Source organism: Thermobia domestica, chromosome 1 (genome assembly GCF_964235325.1).
Source record: "Thermobia domestica chromosome 1, izTheDome1.hap1.1, whole genome shotgun sequence".
Taxonomy (NCBI): domain Eukaryota; kingdom Metazoa; phylum Arthropoda; class Insecta; order Zygentoma; family Lepismatidae; genus Thermobia; species Thermobia domestica.
This window is the reverse complement of record NC_137454.1, coordinates 339,131,783-339,152,923: the sequence shown is the minus strand read 5'-3', so window position 1 is coordinate 339,152,923 and position 21,141 is coordinate 339,131,783. Positions and strand designations below refer to the sequence as shown.

The 21,141-nt window shown below is 36.0% G+C and overlaps 1 protein-coding gene across 3 annotated transcripts in view; it reads left to right on the top strand.

Annotated features, from left to right (window-relative positions):
* LOC145663402 (uncharacterized) overlaps positions 1 to 21,141 on the top strand; it is a 224,387-nt gene that overhangs the window by 81,317 nt on the left and 121,929 nt on the right. For 2 of the 3 annotated variants that reach the window (XM_081729630.1, XM_081729631.1), the window contains exons 3-4: positions 1,088 to 1,190; positions 7,021 to 8,727. The exons of the other annotated variant lie outside the window; for it this stretch is intronic. In XM_081729630.1, the coding sequence (XP_081585756.1) occupies positions 1,088 to 1,190; positions 7,021 to 7,120 (203 nt within the window). In that variant the 3' untranslated portion in view covers positions 7,121 to 8,727. Of the gene's footprint in view, positions 1 to 1,087; positions 1,191 to 7,020; positions 8,728 to 21,141 lie in introns of those variants that run through there. 3 annotated transcript variants of the gene reach the window in all.

Here is a 21,141-nt window from a genome sequence, read left to right as displayed (position 1 = left end):
CTCTCCGTCGTATTCATGTTTTGGTCGTAAAGGACAGTGAAATCGTGTTTTGGTTAGAATTCTTTTAAAAAAATAGTGATCCATGTAGATATTTTCTATAATCAAGTTCAGAGCAAGCAAACTAATAGGCCTACCATCAAAGTACAAACAGCAGTTAAATATTCATTGAAGTCATTGAGAAAATTCGGAATGACACAGAAATAGTATGTCAAGTGATATGGTTCTTCTAACAATTGGTGAAAACAAATGCGGGCAGATTGAATCTTGCCGAGTATCAGATGCCAAAGAAGTATGTGATCGCATTTATGCGGAGGCACGAAATCGACTTCTAGATTCTGCAAATGTTAGTGATTTTTTTAAAAGAAATTTCCGGAACACATTCTGGACATTGCGTTTGAAAGCAACCCATGTTAGATAAGCAGCGACTTCGCACTGAGCTTTTGGTTCTTTCAGCTTATCTTTAGAAACAACTTACAGGACACTTTTAGCGAGAACTTCCTCGTGGCTAAACGGTTAGAGTACGCGCCTTTGGCGTGGGAGACCCGGGTTCGATTCCCGGCGGGAGCTCATGTGGTTCGGATTCCACGTTAATCAGTAGGTCCACGTCTCATATAGCCTCGCTGCTGAAGGGGACGCTAAACTAAAATCAACTCAACTCAACACTTTTAGCGAAATAACAACCCTTTGGCAAATAATAGTGACTATACCAATGTCTATAGCAGAGCCTGAGAGATGTTTTTCATCTCTAAAGAGAATTAAGACATTCGTGAGGAATTTCCATACGTCAAGAAAGGTTAACTCCCTTGCCATGCTCTCGATAGAAAAAAGTTCTATCAACAACATGCCAGCTTCAACTCAAGGGTGACAGTGAAGTTTATCAGCGTGAAGAATCGAAGGATGGATTTTAACTTCCAACTTTAATGGGCAATTGCAAGTATATATATATATTGTAGCACGCTTCGTTAATGACAGCACGAGCCGTCACTGCGATTCTTAAAAATTAATTCCTAAAAAATGCTCCCAACAAATTTGTTTCAAATATGAGAATAAACAGCTCCAATTGTTTATTTATTGAATTTTATTACAGGTAAAGTATTTCAAACTAGAATATCGAATGAGACTCAAATTTTCACTGAAGAGATGACAAGATATTTCACCACAAAAAGGGATGAATCACTTGGAGACAACAGGTATGAATAGTTCACATTTTATTACGTGCCTGACTCTTTAGGCTAAAGAAGATGGATAATTATGAAAGAACCGTTGGAATGAAAATATCAAAAGAAACGAAGAGTGCCTAGAAATCCACAAACATGATTTTGTTCTCCATAGACTCACATAGTTCGAGATCGAGTCAGGAAACTTTCACACCACAGGCGACCACTTTACCATAGTGATGTAAAATACCTGGGTATTTATTCCAGCAGATAAATACCCGGATATTTGTCCAAAATGAGTATTTTGCTTTTAGTTACGAATATTTGGATTTCTTTCTTACTTGTAACACCTCCAACAGGAATACTAAGTACCAACGAACACATATTTTTCCTGTAGTAATTTAAGAGTAACTTAGATATATATTAAATAATGTAAATAAGTGGCTAGTTATCAGTATTCACCATCATTGTTTTTTCAACAACTCTACATCACCTCTATTAACCCTAGCAGAAAGGGATTGGCCAATTTATCCTCTTAATTCTTCACTAACAGTGTACATCTGACTACGTCCAACTACTCGCTAGGATTCCAATTGAGAGTCAAACCAATATTCGTATTGTTTACAAACATATTCGTATACAGTTTGATTTCAGCAGTGTCATTTGGGGAGGGCAGGGGGCAATTGCCCGAAAAATGTAATACTCTTTAAGGAGTGGAGCATCATGCTCACCCCTCCCCTACAAGCAAAATCTGACCTGACGCTGCTGTTTGATGTTCATATTGATATGTAATTAAAAAAAATATGCAGTATAGTTTGTTTCGGTGAACAAATACGATTTATGTAACATACATCTACTAACATACAAAATATAATTATTAATTCATTATCTGGAATGCCAGTTTCTCGAAGTGGGCGAATATGTTTATATATTTGAACTCCCTTGCCTTCCCCTTAGGATATACATTTCAATGAATAAGTAAATTTTTGCACTCTGCTATTTCCCTTAGGATAACTCATTAACCGAAGTGAATGATAAAAACCCAGCTTGAACTAGGTACTAATACGGTCTAAGATTCTTTTTAAATGGGTCAGCCATCTTCCGTCATGTGATCATAAACAACAGATCAACGTCGACTTCAGTGATTGCCTCTTTTTCTCCTTAAAACGGGAATTTTCAAAAACGCTGGAACATGTATCTGCTTCTTTTAATGAAGAATTTATATGCCTAGTTTGATTTCCTTAACTTCAGGGATTCATGTGGTACTATATTCTGGACAACAAAGTTATACCTCTTTTACCTCTCTTAGCATGTGTATTGATAACAAAGTCTACACATTAATTCTTTATAGTTCCATAGGAAGGGATCCCTAATGTTTGTACCATGGAACCATCAATTTTCTTTGAAGTTTTCTTTTGTACGAAGTGATATTTGACTCTCGCCCTCAGTTCAACATTGGAAAGTTCTACACCAGTCTGCAACATGACTTTTGTTTAGATCTAAAAGAAACTGTTAGAAAGATTGTAGTGGATACCTAAAAAAGAACACTTTTTAAGATTCTGTTATATAGAAAAAGTCTTACTGTATTGTAAGTGAGAAGCTAAGGACTTATCAGCATCCCCTAGCAATTAAAATTTTCTGCTTTTCATGTATGGAAGAAAATACATATAATAATTATATGTATACATATAATAATTATATGTATACATATAATTATTATATGATTATTATTAAAACTATTTCTGGCCGAAACAGTGTATATCGCTTGAATCACTGAATTATTTCGACTATTGTTATGTAAATATTTCTTAATACAAAAAATGTGTTGACATCTATTATCTATTGAGGATTTCCGTTGATCATTATCATCATCATATGTACTCTACCATTATTGGGAGACCATTTCTAGCAATTAAAAGCTTCCATTCTCCTAATTCTCCAGATAACCTCTTCATCTTCACGTACGATTTTTTCTGATTTGATACCGTCCATCGATTGTAGTTTCCTTTGCTCTCTCTCTCTTTCCTGCCACTATACCTTCTAGCACGTCCCTTACGATAAAGTTACTTCTTAGCCAATATCCCAACTAGTCACTCTTTTTCTTTTCAATAATATCTGAAATTGTTCTTTTCTCTCCCATAATTTCTAGCACCCTTTCATTTGTTTTCTGCTCCACCCAACCAATTCCTTCATTCTCCTTACTCAAATTTCGAAAGGTTCCAGTCGTTCTTCATCACTTTTCCGCAATGTCCAGGTTTCTGCTCCTTAGATTACAATACTGAACACGAAACATTTTATAAGCCCTTTTTCTCAACTCTTTATTCAAGGTCCCACAATATACACTTTTCTTCCTTCTAAAAGATTCTTTCGCCATTCCTATCCTTGTTTTTAATTCACGTTTACACTTCATGTCATCACTAATAATACCACTCAGGTATCAGAAACTAATCACCTGCTCTATTCCCCCCCCTTCTATATTTGACACCAACCGCTTCATTATAATCATCATGCATTTATTTTCATCCCATATTCTTCACAGCTCTTCCTCAAGTTTTCTAACATTTTATTAATTTTCTTTTCAGATTCTGTAACAAGCGCCATATCTACAAACCATATACACGTAATTATTCTAGCTCCTACCGAAATGATGTTTTCACTATGTAGGCTCTTTTTCACTACCTCTGCTAGATAAATATTTAACAATATTAGTGAGAGACAACATCCTTGTCGAGTTACCCTTCCAATTGTACTCTTCTGTCATTTCCTTCTCTATTCTAACACTTACTTGTTGTTTCATATATAAATTTCATATGAGTTTCCGATTTTACTATTCTAACCAAACCTTCTTAAGAACTCCCAACAATAATTCCGAATTCATCCGTCAAAAAACTTTTCTAGATCAATAAATACAACATACAGCTCTTTCCCATTTCCTATAAACCTTTAACTGGTTATCTTTAATGATTCAATTGTATCTCTTGTGCTTTTACTCTCCTGAACCCGAACTATTACTCCTCAACTTTTCATTTGTTTTTCCTTACAATCTTCTCTTTATTCAAAGGAAAAATTAGTATTCAAAGGAAAAATTTTGCTGCATGTGATATCAAACTAATAGTTCTATAATCCTCACATTTGTCTGAGTATGATTTTTTAGCCATTAGTATCTTGATCGTCTTCACGAAATCTTTTGGCTACTCTCCTTTTCATATATTTCTTTGCAGAGTCTTAACAATTCTTTCTTGCCCTTGTCTTTCATATTCTTAATGAATTCGATTGAATTCGATTATCTATCCCGGCTGCCTTTCCATTTCTAATCTTGGATATTGCTTTTTCAAACATATCTGGAAGTACACTGAACCCTTTATCATCCCTGTACTTCATTTTCTATTTCAACATCTAGGGCACACGATCTGTCGTACTCTCAAAAACTCCTTTTTTCATGCGGACTACATTATTCTTATTTTCCACTGCTATCGTAATATCCTCTTGTTTCCTCCGACTTCCATAGATTTCACCTCGTTCTCGCATTTTCGTTTGTTAAAATCTTTTCTTACTCTGTTTGTTTCCCATTGTAACTAGTTGTGCAACTTCCTGCACATCTTTCTTTCCTCTTCTGCATCAACCTGTTTCCACGTTTTTCTTTGTCTCATTTTTTGTAACACCTGTTTTGTAACTCATGGTTTCTTAGGCGTTTTGTGTTGCGGTATCTTACTACTTCTTGGTTTCCTGTTGCCTTCATTCTACTTCACAGTATCCCAGCCATTAAAGGCAAGCTAACCACTCCAGGGACTAGTGACCATGCTGCCGTACCAATTACTATGATTTCCGCGAACCTGGGTACTGGATAATCCTACCTTCTACCAGAACACTCTCTATTTAGACCAATTCGATAGTTATGGCCCTTTTGGTAGTGAACTATCGCTGACATAGCTCTAAATTTCACACTGGCACGCAATCCTCCCTAACCGATGCAAGTGTCTTCGTAAAGATGGTGTTTATCCGTTAAAATCACCTTAAAAAGCTAAATACGAACTAGAGTAAAATGAAGGCTTAAAAAGACCAAAGGTTCTTGTAGATGATTTTATAGTGATCGCACCTCATGCAAATAATAACAACACATCACGGGTTTTTTCATTATTCTTGATAAATCACAATAAGTTAGGAAAAGCTCTCCTTACGTTGATATTCATCTCTGATTAAAATACTGGTGTAATTAAAATTACAACTATTTTAGCAACTGATCAATACACCCTTCTTGGAAATAGTTTGATAGTAATATTTTAGTGATCTGAAACTTTAAAAACGTGTCATATGAATCTGGTCTTTCAATAAAATATTAGAGGGCATTGTAAAGTTCCTGGCTTTTCCCAGAAAGAGTAGAACCAGAGGGATGAAATTACATCGTTGCTCAACATATTCCTCCTGAGACTGGTGCACTTGGCACAGCGATGTTGCAACTCTTGTAAATCTTGCAAATAACATTTGTTTAGTGGACGTGAAACCACGTTTCCGCAGCATGTTGCTCGTGAGAAAATGTCCGCAAGATGCTTTCCTTGAGGTGCATTTTCAAGTTTGGGAACAAACGATAAATCAGAGGGAACCTGGTCAGGCGAACAAAGGGATTGCGGAACAATTGGAATCCCATGATCTTCAATTTGATAGCCAGAACAAGGGACGCAATTGTGAAAAATGGAAATCTATCTGAACAACATTTTGGGGCGTTTCGTCTTAGTTGCTTCGTGTAGCTGGTCCAATAAGTTACCATAACATTCACCGGTGATAGAGTTCCGAGTTAAGTAGTCCACAAATAGAATGCCGTGTTTGTCTCAGAAAATTGAAGACATGACAGACTTCCTTGATTTCAGGGCGCGAACGTTTTTGGCTTCGGACACCCGAGATGGCGCCACTCAATTGACTAATCCTTGGTGTCAAGGTCAAAGATACGGAGCTAGATTTAACCTGTAGTTACTCATAAGATCAAACAATTCAGTTCAGCGCTAGCCTCAAAACGAGCTAAAACTGCAATGGATGCTTCAACTCATACCTTCTGAATGACATTTCGGCACCCACTTTGCTGAAAGCTTGCACATGTCCAATATACTATTAATAATGAATCTAAGAAAACCCCATGAGATATTCAGTATCTGGGCCTTTTTGCTAATATCATTTGTCTTTAAATCAGTTCGTGAACAGCACCGCTTGGTGCCTGGTACGTTGAGGTTTGGGGTCACCCACTGCGGGACACGTCTTCAATGGTGGAATGTCAGTCTTGAAAAGAGCTATCCAGATTTTAATGGTGCTGTAGGAAATGCAGTGCTTTACCAATGTTTATGACATCTTAGTGTGAATGTCCTTTGCAGACTTTCCAGGCCCATATCCACAGGGAGCTGCGTCCCTTTAAGTTTTACTGGCCACCTAAAATTTTCACGGCAGGCTTTCAAAAGAATCATAATATGGTGAGGAAGTATAATGTTGTTGTTCGCCACCCTAAATTCAACCATCCCCCTACATTTTTGGGCTGGCTGCAGGCCTGAGACTTTCCCTGAAGAAGCAAAACCTTCATGACAGCCAACATTCCAAAACTATGAAACTTACTTGAGTCTACACGATCCCTGCTTCTAGCCTGAGAAAAGCTACATTAATCACAGAAGATCTATATTTGCATCATTATAAGACAGGCTTTCGTAGATGGACGGGAGAGGAGCAAAGCCAGGAAATTTTCAGTATTCTCTCGTAAAAGTGTAGTGTTTCATCAGCTCGCACTTATCTAAGGTTACGTAAATATCTTTACTTGTGTTAATGAAGATATTGATTCTACTTTTGTTTCTCTTGTAAGCACAGTAAGTCTCTTTTTTAATTTTAGTGTCAATGATATGGATTTTCTGAATGCTGAGAAGATGAAGTACTTATTCTATATGCACAACTTGAGTACCTTCATTGCAAACATGCTTATACAACAGTGAATCTGTTGCTATTGACGGTGAATTCTGTATTAGTGAAGATCGTAACATTTGTACATGTATAATAAAGATACTAATTAAATTGTTAGTACAATTTGAGCTGTTATTATGTTATTGAGACTTTGAGAGAGGAAGTTTGAGATGTGCTCATTCCATTTCTATTTGATTGTTGACCGTGGAGGTGCAGAAAATGAACTTTGAATTATATTAGTTTTAGTATATTTTTCTTTCCTTTCATGCTGAGGATTTTCAGTTGGTTAAGTGCGAAGTTGGAAAGATGTTTATTATTTCTTAAATGTTTCATTGTGAGCACCTTCAGCTGGCTTAGGACGAAGTTCCAAATGCGTTTATTCCATAATTTCTTAATTATTTCTTGCTGAGTATCTTTCAGTTGAATTCAGGAAGTGTGAAATTGTTATTTTTTAAAGTTTGTAATATTTCGTGCTTAGCGTCTATAGTTGACTTAGGACAAGCATTGAAGGATTTCATTCTGAACACCTTTTATTGATTAAACAGGAAGCTTAAAATGTATATATTTTAATATTTCTTATGTTCCATGCTAACTCTTAGTTGATTCAGGACGACGTACGAAATATATTTTTTCATGTAGTGAGTTTCTTAAATGTTTCATGCTAAGCAACTTTAATTAGTTCAGGATGAAGATCGAAATGTTTCTTTTTCATTTCTTAATTTTTCATACTAAACATAAGATTAAATATAAAAGGCCTTATGCAGAGTTGTTTTGATGTATTTTTAGCTTCATACTAAACAGTTCGACTAACATATATTTCTTGTAGTAGTCAGGGTTTTAGTATGACGCTAAGCATACGTCAAAACGACTGTGCATAAGTCGGAAAGTGTCTATTTTAATAATTTCCTAATTGTTTCATGCTGAGCCCCTTTTGTTCTTAAAAAAAATGTAAAATATGTTTATTTCATTGCACTTAATTTTTCGTTGCTGAACTCCTATCTTAGTTATATTAATGAGAACCACAGAATTATGTAAAGATCATTGGAAGAGAGTTGTAGTACATTATATCTAAGTTGGGTAAAGAGTCTATAATGTTAGAGATATACATATTTAGTTTCAAAGACATAATATACTTCGTATAATAATAGAGGAAGCCACAACAATAAATAACCAGACTAAAAATGGGTCAAAAATATTTAAAAAAAATGATATTTCTGTTGTATTAAATTGATCAACATATTTTTCTTTTCTTTTTTTTAACTATATCTCGCAACTTTGTAAAACGTTCAACAGTCAATACCAACAAAATTAAGGATATACATAAAACATTGGTACAGAAACGAAAGCAAATTTCCTTTCATCCAAGTCACATGTAAAAGATTTTTAGCGGTGTTTGGAAGGTGTTTAATTCAGACACGTTTGTAAAGCCCTTATCTGCTATTACGTTTTTGTCTTCAGTTAAACTCAGTAGATCAAGTAGTTAAGCGTTACGAAGATTTTGTTTTCTCCACCTGGAAAATGAAATAGAAAGGTATATAATACTTATTTCACTAAGAAATTTTTTTTATCTACCTATATACCTTCTAGGATTAAGCGTTTCAAAATCCAAACAATTATTTCGGAACATCTATTTTTTTAAAATTTGATAACTTATATCTTAAATCTAGGACTTATGCTTTGGATTTTTAAATAAAACATGATAAGAACAACTCATGTCTCTGATTCCTTTTCCTTGATGAAATATATTTTGTGCAATAAATATATACTGAGATTTTCTATGATGAGATTCTTTGATAGAGAAGACAACAATATCCGTAATCACGTTATGTGACGGTCAATAAAGATTAGATGAGATCCATTGTCAGTTACAACGTGTTTTGTGCGAGATAATCCTTCATTAAAAATTTAACTTTAATTTTTATGTTTGTGTATGCATTTTGGTTGATGAGTCAATTGAACCTAGCAGATTTAACGACTAAACAAGACATTAAGGAGGGGGATGAAATGTACTTGAAAAGATACTGGTATGCAATAAAATTATATATGGACATTACCCAAAGGATTTTTTTCACTCATTACAGAAGAAAAGATGCAGTTTTGAAATTTCCTTTCCATTTTTTACTACATAAATCTCCACACCGGCAATTGTGAATTGTACTAGGCCCGCATGTTAGCCAGAGAACAGGACAGTCGTACTATGACAGTACTGTAACCAATGAAGCAAAGTCTCATACTGCATATTCACTCAGCACTGCTCTCTGCGACGATGTGATTGAGATACTTCTCCATTCCATCCAGGTCTCTCTCTCCGCATTCACTTATGCCATAGGCTGTGCTAAACACACATTGCAAACCTAATTCTTACCTTTCACTATTTTCAGTCCACTAACTTACCAGCAGACAACCCATGCACAATCCCTTTAGCCAATAAGAAAACATGTTACATTTCGTTTATGACGTAAACCTCTTGACGTCATCATTATTGAAGTACGAACTCCTATTGGCGAGGAGTGGAGATAATTGAACCTAATATTCACACAAATATTATACAAGGTGTGGATGCAGCCGCTACCTTATAAATATTTACATGCATTGCATTCCTTTAAACTCTCCATGTTATGCGTAAGGTGAAGCGGAAAGACATTCTCGGGTAAGGCTATTTTAAACTTGAATGCATTTTAGTGTTCCTACCTTCTATTAGCGTTTCGTCAGGAGAGGCATGTAAGGCCGGGCCTCACCTATATTTTTGAGCAAAACTAAATTAACTTTTTTGCAATAAATTTCAAATTAAGTCAAAATTTCTGTGTAATTTTTGAAATAAACCTTATTTCAAATTATTTATTATATAACTCAAAACAGACTTCTTAAAATTCATTTACTCAAGTGTAGAAAATGTTTGTATAGTATTAAGAATTTAATAGAAATGAAAGGCAAAGTCGAAAATTTATATTATTTGGCATGATAATTTCAATATTAAAAATTCCAATCCTGTATTGAGGCCTGAAACAGATTTGGCCTCCTCAGCGGCGAAGCACTGTTGATAACGCAAACACCTTCTTGTGCTCTGAAAGGGGCGAGGGGATAACCCGAGAGCAATAGTCTTGGGTTAGGAATTATTCCAATGTTTTGTGTTTCAAGGGAGGACAGTTGAAAATGGGTCTGCCTACGCGCACTGTGCATGCTTGAACCGGGGAGTGATACTTGTCATACTCTTCACTGTTTCCCATATACTTTTTTTCGAAATACGCTGACCTCTAGCCATTAGGCATTGTGAACGGGTTACGCTTGGCAACAATGTAGGAAAAATAAATGACGTCTATATCGCAATCCTGTTTGTGACACTACATCACGTACATATAGCACAAAATAAAGGGCAGATGTTGTCGGCCATCGTAGCCGAGTGAGCTAGTGCAACATGCTAGTAAGAAAAATCTTTGTTGGCATTGGTTCAAACCCTGTGTTAGGAACGTTTTATTATTTTTGAAATTTTTATAACACTTCTTTCTTTAAAGAAGATTAAAAATAATATTCAAAAAGTAATTTAACGATTATTTTTAAAAATTTTCATTAAACTTCTTTCATTAAAATAAGTTTGCCCTTGTACTATACAGATCCATAGCAAAAGTAGTAGTAAAAGTAGTAATAGTAGTAAAAGTAGTACTTCCTCATTTGATGCCTACACTATCTATGCACAATTTCATTCACTTCGCTTCACTTCTTTTTGCCTTTCGGGCGTCAACTTTCAAAATTTTGTCCCCGCAGTAATCCGATTTGAAATGTGTTCGGGGGGAAGAAATGTGATGATTTGTTTCCGACTGCCACAAAGGAAAGTGAAATGAAATCGATGCTCCCTCTCCCACCTAGAATAAGCCTCAAATTCGCTCACCTCTCGATGTTGAAAATAACTCTGCTCCTCTGATCCTTCACAGGATTGTTTTTGAAGTTCATAAATATTTTGAACATCGCTTAAAAAAGATTATGGGCGAAACGGTCTTAGCCGTCCTCCCAATATTTAAGACAGATTTGCGCCTATAACAATGATTCAACGTTGAAGAAAAATCTAACATGATGATCATTGTCTTAAAAGCAATGTTATTTTTGCAACAAAATATAAGGAGAAAAAGATTAACAAATGCCACTTCGTCTTCTGCAGATATAACATTGACAGTGGCATCAATAAAACCTCTACAACGTGGGAAGTGTCGACTTTATGCCCCCTGAAGTGATTGGTTTCATACTATGCTTATTAGCTTACTAGCGGTTCGAAAGTCAGGGGAAATCTTACAACGGAAGGGGAGGAGAAGAGTCAGTTTCATCGCCACTGAACACTACACAGAGAAAAATCCGTTCTCCGGACAGCGGTATATTGTACAAATATATGGTATCCTCTTGCGTACTACAGAAATCAGTACGGAGGATACGTTATCCGTATGCTACACAGGCACTGTCCTTAGATATTACAGCATGCCGTTGCAGGATGTCTGCCATCTAACAGTTTTCCGTATATCACATACATGTATTTATGTTACCTTCGTCGGCTATTTGTTATATACGTGCATTTGTATGTGAGATCCTGACCGCCTACATTGTTTCATACAGAACGTACGCATAGATAGAACACTTATATAGAAAGTATTATCAAACATGCCTTTTTAGTTATACGTCTGCTGTACGTTAAGTCCAAAAACTACAGGAATCACGCATGTAACTTATTTTTTTAAGTACGCCATTTACATTTCTTTTCGCAGTGAACGAACCGGTTTTCTGTGCTTGATCTATTAATTTAGTCACGAGCCGCCTCTGCTACTTTCTGAAATACCTATTAGCAAAATGATTTTCACGATATTTGTTATAGAAAAAGAAGTGACGAAGATGTTGATGGATTGACTGCAAGGACGCCAATTTCTCTGTAAATTTGTGTGTGTGGGGGGGACATTCAGATGCAGAAGGTATATATGAAGATTTTAAGACAAATTGCACTCAAATTATGCCAAATAATGTATATTCAAATATAGAATAAGGGGGCCCACAGGAGCTTTGGGGGGGGGAAGCTTCGCCCTCCTGGATCAGCGCCCTTGATTGACTATAAGCATAGACTAGTAATGCCAATTGGGGGAAAATTTCCCTCGGCACAGGGTAATTTCGGATCGAATTTTGAGAGAACGGAAAAAGCGAAATTTCTTCTCAAAATCCAGTATTGCAGGGAAATTAGAGCTAAAGTCGGCGGCAACAGTTACTTTGTTCTGATATGAATGGGCGGAATGTTTTTTATGAATTCTCCTTTTCTGACAACTTTCAGATGACAGGGCAATTTTCCAATCCCGTTGTAAAGTAAGACCCAATACAGTAAAACGGCAATAAAAGACCTCACGATCCCGCACGATGGCCAGTGTTAATTTATAAGGCCCCAGCTATTTGAAGCGATCGCAAGGCATATTTATTGCTCATGCGTATGCTTGGAGTACGCTGGCAATGTATTTAAATCTGGGTGGCTAAACATAAACGCGAAAGCAATAAAATCGCTGAGAAAACGTCGGCTCGAGCGTATTTGGCGCGGGTCGGAACAATAGACCGCCTGCTGTTTAAAAGATGTCAAAAGGAAGGGAAAAAAGGAAAAACGTGTTGCCAGGCAAGGGAATTGTAGCAAGAAACGGCTGCTTGGAAGACGCTTTGTGCAGAGATTGGAACTCTGCTATTATGAAGTATGTGTGTATACAACAAAAGAAAATTTACAAAAATACAAGGACATTCCGAAAAATACACTTCTCGTGATGCACTTGATTGACAGTTAACTGGTGCCATGGTAATCCATAAGCAAAATATTTGGCTTTAGACCAAGATGAAACAACGATATAACTTGAATTTGAGCTCCTATCTCCGAAGCTCGAACTCCACCCCGAAGCAGATAACCACAAGTGTAATCACAAAGAGAAATTTTCAGTTGTGTTTGAAAACGTGTGCTGTATACATCTCCAATCATGGTTACTGTGTTTAACACAGAGGCGTTTATAATCGAAACACAAAATAGGCCATGCCTTATGATTTAAGAGATCCGAACTACATGAATCGTGATTTAAAAATAAAAATGTGTAGAGAAGTGGCTGAGATATTTGTTCCAGACGGGGAGCGAATGGAACGGAATTCTCAGAATGAAGAAAGTAAGAATATTGTTATTTTATGATTTCATTTAATACTGTTAAGTAGAGCTACATCGAGCCAAATTGTATGTTCACTATGATTAATAATAATAATAATAATAATAATAATAATAATAATAATAATAATAATAATATAGTAATAATAATACTTTATTAAAGTTGTGCCAACTTCCAATATACATAATATATACCAAACCTTACGGCGCAACAGCCCGAAAGGGCCAGGGCCGGTTATGCGACATTTTATGGGGGTGGATATGTTAGATGGTGGAACAATTGCCCTTAGATGGTCTAAGTCATAGATGTGTGCACAGGACAAAGGCGGAAAATGCCACCTCCAATAGTTTGGTACTTAGGTATATCGAAAATGTTTTAAACAGCAAAGACCATAATTTTGAATTGAAATTCACTATATCATATTATCTTTCCAGCCTTTGAAATGACCGAAAAAAAACTTGCCAAATTATTTCGAAACTTAGTTTTGTAAAACAAACACATAATGTTTCAGTTTCCTGATATTTCTTTCCATGCAGCTTAGAAATATTCCTGGGAAAGATGTTTATTTTATTTATTAATTATTATTATTATTATTATTATTATTATTATTATTATTATTATTATTATTATTATTATTATTATTATTATTATTATTATTATTATTATTATTTTAACTGCAACTGCTCATGTTGTATGAACTTTGTTCTGAAACTGAGAATAAGATGCTAAAATTGAGAGAGTAGGAATTTCAGAATAAGGCAAGATCATGGGAAGAGGGAAACTATCGGATTAAACCAGAGAATTGGGGTTTAAAATATCAAGATGTAAATTTTATACTTGGTGGCTTTGAATTTAGCGGCCCTATCAACACCGAAGCTGTACAAGATGTGAACCTACAGTTTAAGGTGGAATCTAAACTACCTTTATGCGTTGAAACTTTTTAATGATCTCCCAGCAGGATTCGAATGCGGAATCCCATGCTCCAAAGGAAAAATGAAATGAAATCTTTGAGTTTTACGTCCCATGGTTATGCCGGTTAGGCTAAAGGAGACGGTTATGATGAGAGATGAGTGAAATGGTGGAATGAAGAAAGTGGGAGGAAACGGGAGAACCCCGAGAAAACCCACGAGCACGGTGTTTGTCCACCACAAAGTTCACTTGGCGGGGGCTGGAATCGAACCCGGGACCCCAAGCACCAGAGGTGAACGCTCTACCACTGAGCCATGCTCCAAAGGCACGTGCACAACTAGTAAAGTATAAAGTAATGTAAGTGTTGTAATTTATTGATTGAGGTCTAATATTTGTTTTCAATACAGAGGTATCTTAAACAAAATGCCTCTTGCTCCGTCTCTTTCGACTATATTAGCGAGGCTACATCAGACGTGAACTATAGCTCAATGTGGTATCCTAACCACATAACCTCTTGTCTAGAATTGAATCCAGTTCTATCACGCCAAAGGCACATACCCTAACGGCTTAGTCACAAGGAGCTCCATATATTGATCGAAACGACACCGAGACTGATACGATGTTTTTTGACTCGAGACGAGACCGAGAGTGTATTGGGTTTCATCTCGTCTCTATACCATTCCTAACATACATACACATCCTTTTTATACAGATACACAGATTAATATGGATATAGGAACAAATTGAAAAAGCAAGAATCTAACACGAACTGAATTGTTTTTCAAGTTTGATTAAGATAAAGTAAGTTGTTTTGGTCGTTTACTTTGTCTGTACTTAGTTCAACAAAGGGGAAAAATAACTATGACCAAGTTTCCTATATGTTAATACAATGGTGATAAATTTACCGAAGACGAAATTACTGTGTAAAAATTTCCGGTAACGAAATTACCTACATGCTAATAGTTTGGTGACTAAAGTACCAGTGACGAAATTACCATGACAAAATTACCTAAGTTCGGCAATTTGCCCAGAATGGAGGTGGCAAATTTCCGCTTTAAGTAAATTTGGTGCAAATTGTTCGGTGTCAAATTGACATACACAATGGGCCTTGTATCCAGTTAATTACGAAACCACAATGATCACTATGATCGCGCTAAATTGGGTCAACGTAACTCAAACCGCTTTGCAAAACGAAGATGAAGAAGTGTATTCTGTAATATTTGTAATGTTATATTTATCCACTTGACGAATGTCTGATATTTAATGCTGTGATTTCATTGTTCAAACATCTTTATAAATATAATTTTTTTTTTGTTCTTTTTTGAGTGGTGTTTGAGGCTGACATTTATTTTTGTTGTTTTAGTAACAAATTCCATGCCTTTTTTTTTTTTTAAAGATTACGATCATAGAGTAAGGAAACTTCTTGTCCTTTCCAGGTAGGAAATTTATATACTAACAACTAATGAAACTGTGCGTTCATAGAAAAGTCGAGCGAAAAATGTGTTATTTTAATTGCAGGTTTGATAAATCCCAAAAAGAGTAGCACTTAAGAGTGTTGAATATCGACACCATCATGGTTTCTCAGCCGTTTAATTTATGTGAGGAAACATTCTATTTATTCTTTGAAATAAACGAGAATTTTAACAAGTTTATTTTGTGGTACTGATTTATCCTTTTGAGATCTTTAAATGTATTCTATGCGAAATTTGACTACTATATTATGTAATTGGGGCCGCGGTGGCTCAGTGGTAGAGCGTTCACCTCTGGTGCTAGGGGTCTCGGGTTCAAACCCTGCTCCCGCCAAGTGAATTTTGTGGTGGACAAACGCCGTGTGCGTGGGTTTTCTCGGGGCTCTCCCGTTTCCTCCCACTTTCTTCATTCCACCATTTCATTCATCTCTCATTATCACCGTCTCCTTTAGCCTAACCGGCATAACCGTGGGACGTAAAACTCAACAATTTCATTTCATTTTTTTATATTATGTAATTTCAATATATATAAATAAAAACTAAAGCAATATTACATTAATGTTAGAGATTAATATAAGAATTATAATTATATAAGAACATTTTTAAAGCAAGTGACACTTGAGTAGGCAAGAAGGAGAAATTAGTAAAATCATACAACCAAAATCCCGTCCATTTAAAAGAAAAATTCTTCCTCATATAAATCAATGGGGAAAAAAGTGTCAATTCAACATCCAAGAAAACACACACACGCTTTCTTTCATTAAAGTCTATTTTCGAAAGCTACTCTGAAACGATGTATGTCGTTTGCCACAACTTGATTTTCGTGTAGTTTGTCACAATAATTTTATTGCGGATATATCAGCTCCTATTACAGTGAAGATTAGCACATACCTGACGAAACAGCTAAATGTTGGTAGGCGCTCAGGCCCGCAACCAGAGGGGAGGCTAGGGCTCCCCTAAACTTTTCGTGGCTCCTCCAGACCTCGATATAAAATGCGATTTTGTAATTATTAATTGGGTACACTTTAAATCGGCGTTTGCTTCTGCGTCTTTTCTTCTTTATATAAGAAACTGCAGCTAAAACCAATACTTCTTCGATGACCTTCATGTCTTCTCATAAGAAACCAACTGAAGCAGGTCATTCTCATTCTACACTTCTGGCGAGGGAAATGAAAAGACCTGGAAACTCTGACAGGCTCATAGTATGATTTACAACTCTGTGAAAGTAAAATTACCGAGTAGCCACTTAGGTCGCGTTCGCTGTGGGGAGGGGGGTAACGCATTATAAACGCTTTCTCGACTAGCCAGAGTCTAAGTGGGAGGCTAGTCGAGCGAGCGTTACCCCCCAGAGCGAACGCGGCCTAGGTGGCTACACGGTAATTTTAGTTTCACCAGAGTTGTAAATCATACTATGAGCCAGTCAGGGTTTCCAGGTCTTTTCTTTTCACTTCCCGCGCCAGAAGTGTAGAATGAGAATGAACTGCTTCAGTTGGTTTCTTGTGACAAGATATGAAGGTTATCGAAGAAGTATTGGTGTTAGCTGCAGTTTCTTCTTATGTAAAGAAAAAAAGACGCAGAGGAAACTAAGTGCAGACAAAGTAAACGACCAAAACAGCTTACTTTATCTTAATCAAACTTGGAAAACAATTCAGTTGGTGTTAGATTCTTGCTTTTTCAATTTATTCCTACATCCATATTAATCTGTGTATCTGTATAAAAAGGATGTGTATGTATGTGAGGAATGGTATAGAGACGAGATGAAACTCAATACACTCTCGGTCTCGTCTCGAGTCGAAAAACATCGTATTAATCTCGGTCTCGTTTCCATCAATATATGGAGCTCCTTCGTGACTAAGCGGTAAGCGTACGTGTCTTTGGCGTGGTAGACCTGGATTCGATTCTAGGCAGGAGGTTATGTGGTTAGGGTAGGGTGATCAAATCATCAACTAGAAAAAACGGGACAACTTTTTACTTTTAGATAGGTTGCTCCCCTAAATATATATTTTGGCTCTCCCTTCTCTATTTCTTTCTCTTTCTTTCTCTCTCTCTCTCTCTCACTGTATCTCTCACAAAAAAGGCAAATTTACACTTTTTCGTTTTAAAACCTATTGAAAAGGTTGTGGAATTAATTAAATAACAAGTAACTATCAGCAACTAACAAAAAAACAAATTTTGAAAACATTCTCTCTTCCAAGCGACAGAAAAGTTTTAAAATATCCATGCTGCCCACCAACCTATGGTTGAGGTGAACAAGAAGACTGAAAATATATGAAACACTCATCAATATGTCAACAACAAAATCTGTCACTGGCAGAATTTATAACGAACTACTTTCAACTTCCAACTAGCTTTATTTTCTTTTTCTTACTTTTAAACATTATTTCACTTAGAACTAGTTTTCTTTTTACTTTCAGTTTTATTGTTCTATACTTTGTTCCCCTTTCGTAAATGACAGTATATTATATCTTAGTTAAATCACGGAAAAACTGTACTGATCTGATGACAGTGCCCCAAAACAGAGAGTAAAAACAGTTTGTTTTTCATAAGACTTTCAGCCCGTTTCACTGTCATCTGCGCAGTGGGAGTCTTGAGAGGGAGGCCTAGGAGGGAAAACAGTGCAACCACCACATCCAATATCGCAAACGTCGTAATGACGTTGCTCAGTAATTAGACATATTCCAATATAATTACATAGCTTAGAAAATAATAATATAAATTAGGAAATTTTAGATTGGAAAGTTTCTTGTACCCAGTGTACGTAAATACGGGACATTTTGGCGTCCCGGGAAAATTTTTCGGGACACCGGGAATGGTAGTGAACGGATGGTTACCCTAGGTTAGGGTCCCACTTTGAGCTGTAGTTCACGTCTGATGTAGCCTCGCTGATATAGTCGAAAGAGACGGAGCAAGAGGCATTTTTTTCTAAGATATCATCTGTATCGAAAACAAATATTAGACCCCAATCAATAAATTCCAACATTTACACTACTTTATACTTTACTAGCTATGCACGTGCCTTTGGAGAATGGGGTTCCGGATTGGAATCCTGTGGGAGATCATTGAAAAGTTTCAGCGCATAAAGGTTGTTTAGATTCCACCTTAAACTGTAGGTTCACATCTTGTATAGCTTCGGTGCTGAAAGGACCGCTAAATTCCAAGCCACCAAGTATAAAATTTACATCATGATATTTTTAACCAATTCTCTGCTTTAATCTTTTAATTTTTTTCTTCTCATGATTTAGGCTAATTCTGAAATTCCTACTCTCTACCAATTTTAGCACCTTATTTTCAGTTTCAGAACAAAGTTGATAAAACACGAGCAGTTGCAGTTAAAATAAATAAATAAAATAAAATTACATATCTTTCCCAGGAATATTTCTAAGCTGCATGGAAAGAAATGTCTGGAAACTGAAACATTATGTGTTTGTTTTACAAAACTAAATTTCGAAATAATTTGGCAACGTAGTTTCTCGGTCATTTCAAAGACTGGAAAGAGAATAAGATGTATTGAATCCCAATTTAAAATTATGGTCTTTGCTGTTTAAAACATTTTCGATATACCTAAGTACCAAACTATTAGAGGTGGCATTTTCCGCCTTTCTACTGTGCACACATCTATGGCTTAGACCATCTAAGGGCAATTGTTCCATCATCTAACATATCCACCCCATAAAATGCCGCATAGCCGGCCCTGACCCTTTCGGGCTGTTGCGCCGTAAGGTTTGGTATATATTAGGTATATTGGAAGTTGGCACAACTGTAACAAAGTATTTTATTATTATTATTATTATTATTATTATTATTATTATTATTATTATTATTATTATTATTATTATTCATAGTGAACATACAATTTAGCTTGATGTAGCTCTACTTAACATATTAAATGAAATCATAAAATAAGAATATTCTTCCTTCTTCATTCTGAGAATTCTGTTCCATTCCCTCCTAGTCTGGAACAAATATCGCAGCCACTTCTCTCCACATTTTTATTTTTAAGTCGCGATTCATGTAGTTCGGATCTCTTAAATTATATAGGCATGGCCTTTTTTTTTTTTATTTCGATTATAAACGCCTCTGTGTTAAACACACTAATCATGATTGGAGATGTACACAGGACACGTTTTCAAACACAACTGAAAATTTCTCTTTGTGATTACACTTATGGTTATCTGTTTGGGGGTGGAGTTCGAGCTTCGGAGATAGGGGCTCAAATTCAAGTTATTTCGTTGTTTCATCTTTTGCCTAAAGCCAAATATTTTGCTTATAGATTACCATGGCACCAGCTAACTGTCAATCAAGTGTATCACGAGAAATCACCGTTTTACATAGATTTTTCTGTGAGTAGCTAATTTTTCGGAATTTCCTTCTATTTTTGTGAATTTTCTTTTGTTATACACACACATACATTATAATAGCAGAGTTCCAATCTCTGCACAAAACGTCTTCCAAGCAGCTGTTTCTGGCTACAATCCCCTTGCCTGGCAACACGTCTTTCCTTTCTGTCATTCCTTTTGAAATCTTTTAAACAGCAGGCGGTCTATTGTTCCGAACCGCACCAAGTACGCTGGAGCCGGCGTTTTCTCAGCAATTTTATTGCTTTCGCGTTCATGTTTAGCCGCTCAGATTTAAATACATGGTCAGCGTATTTCAAGCTTACGCATGAGCAATAAATGCGCTTTGCGATCGCTACAAATAGCCGGGGTCTAAGGGTGGGTGACTGGCGCCGCCAACCATAAATGAAGTTAATGGGTGGATGGAATAGAGGAAATACTTCTTTTCTTTTCTTTTTTTCAAGTAGCATTTATGACAACTGGTTTACTGGAGGATTTCCTGTTTAACTAAATTTGTCTCGTTGCTTTTGTGAACCTCCGTTACTTTACCATTCCAATATTTTTCCCTCTTGTAATCTCCTCTATCTAATAGATAGGAGAGGGGGGAGAGTCACAGCAAACGTATGTTGAATTCAAAAGCCTTGTTTTCATAGCCGAACAAATCTCCCCTTTGATTTTATATGTAGGACAACACTCATTATATTTGTTTCTGATCACCAAAAAATAAACATTTTTCCACGGATTTTAGTTACTATGCATCTTCTGTTTGCACAGAATTGACGGGAAGTCGATATTTTTAATTCTTCTCCGTATTTTCTTTCTTTTTTTGTGCGAGCGAAGGAATTATTCTTGTGTGTTCTAGGTTTTTTTCTGCTTCTGCAACTCTTGAAAGTAGAGCTGTTGTGTTTCGATAGCTCCTTTTTATTCTTATTTTTAACAAAGATTTTCATTTGATCACAAATAAACACGATTTTTTTTTTTTTTTTTTGCAGTGTTGTTCAATCGGGATAATTTAGACGAGTGTTTTGATGGTTCTAACATCAGAGTTAAGCTATTGTTGTCCAATTTTCGTAATAATTCTAGTGCCTCTCCTTTTTTATTTTATTCTTTTCTTTCTTCATATTTTGAATCAACCATTATATTTTGCGTTCAATATAATGGAAGTGCATTGTTCAGAAAAAGGATC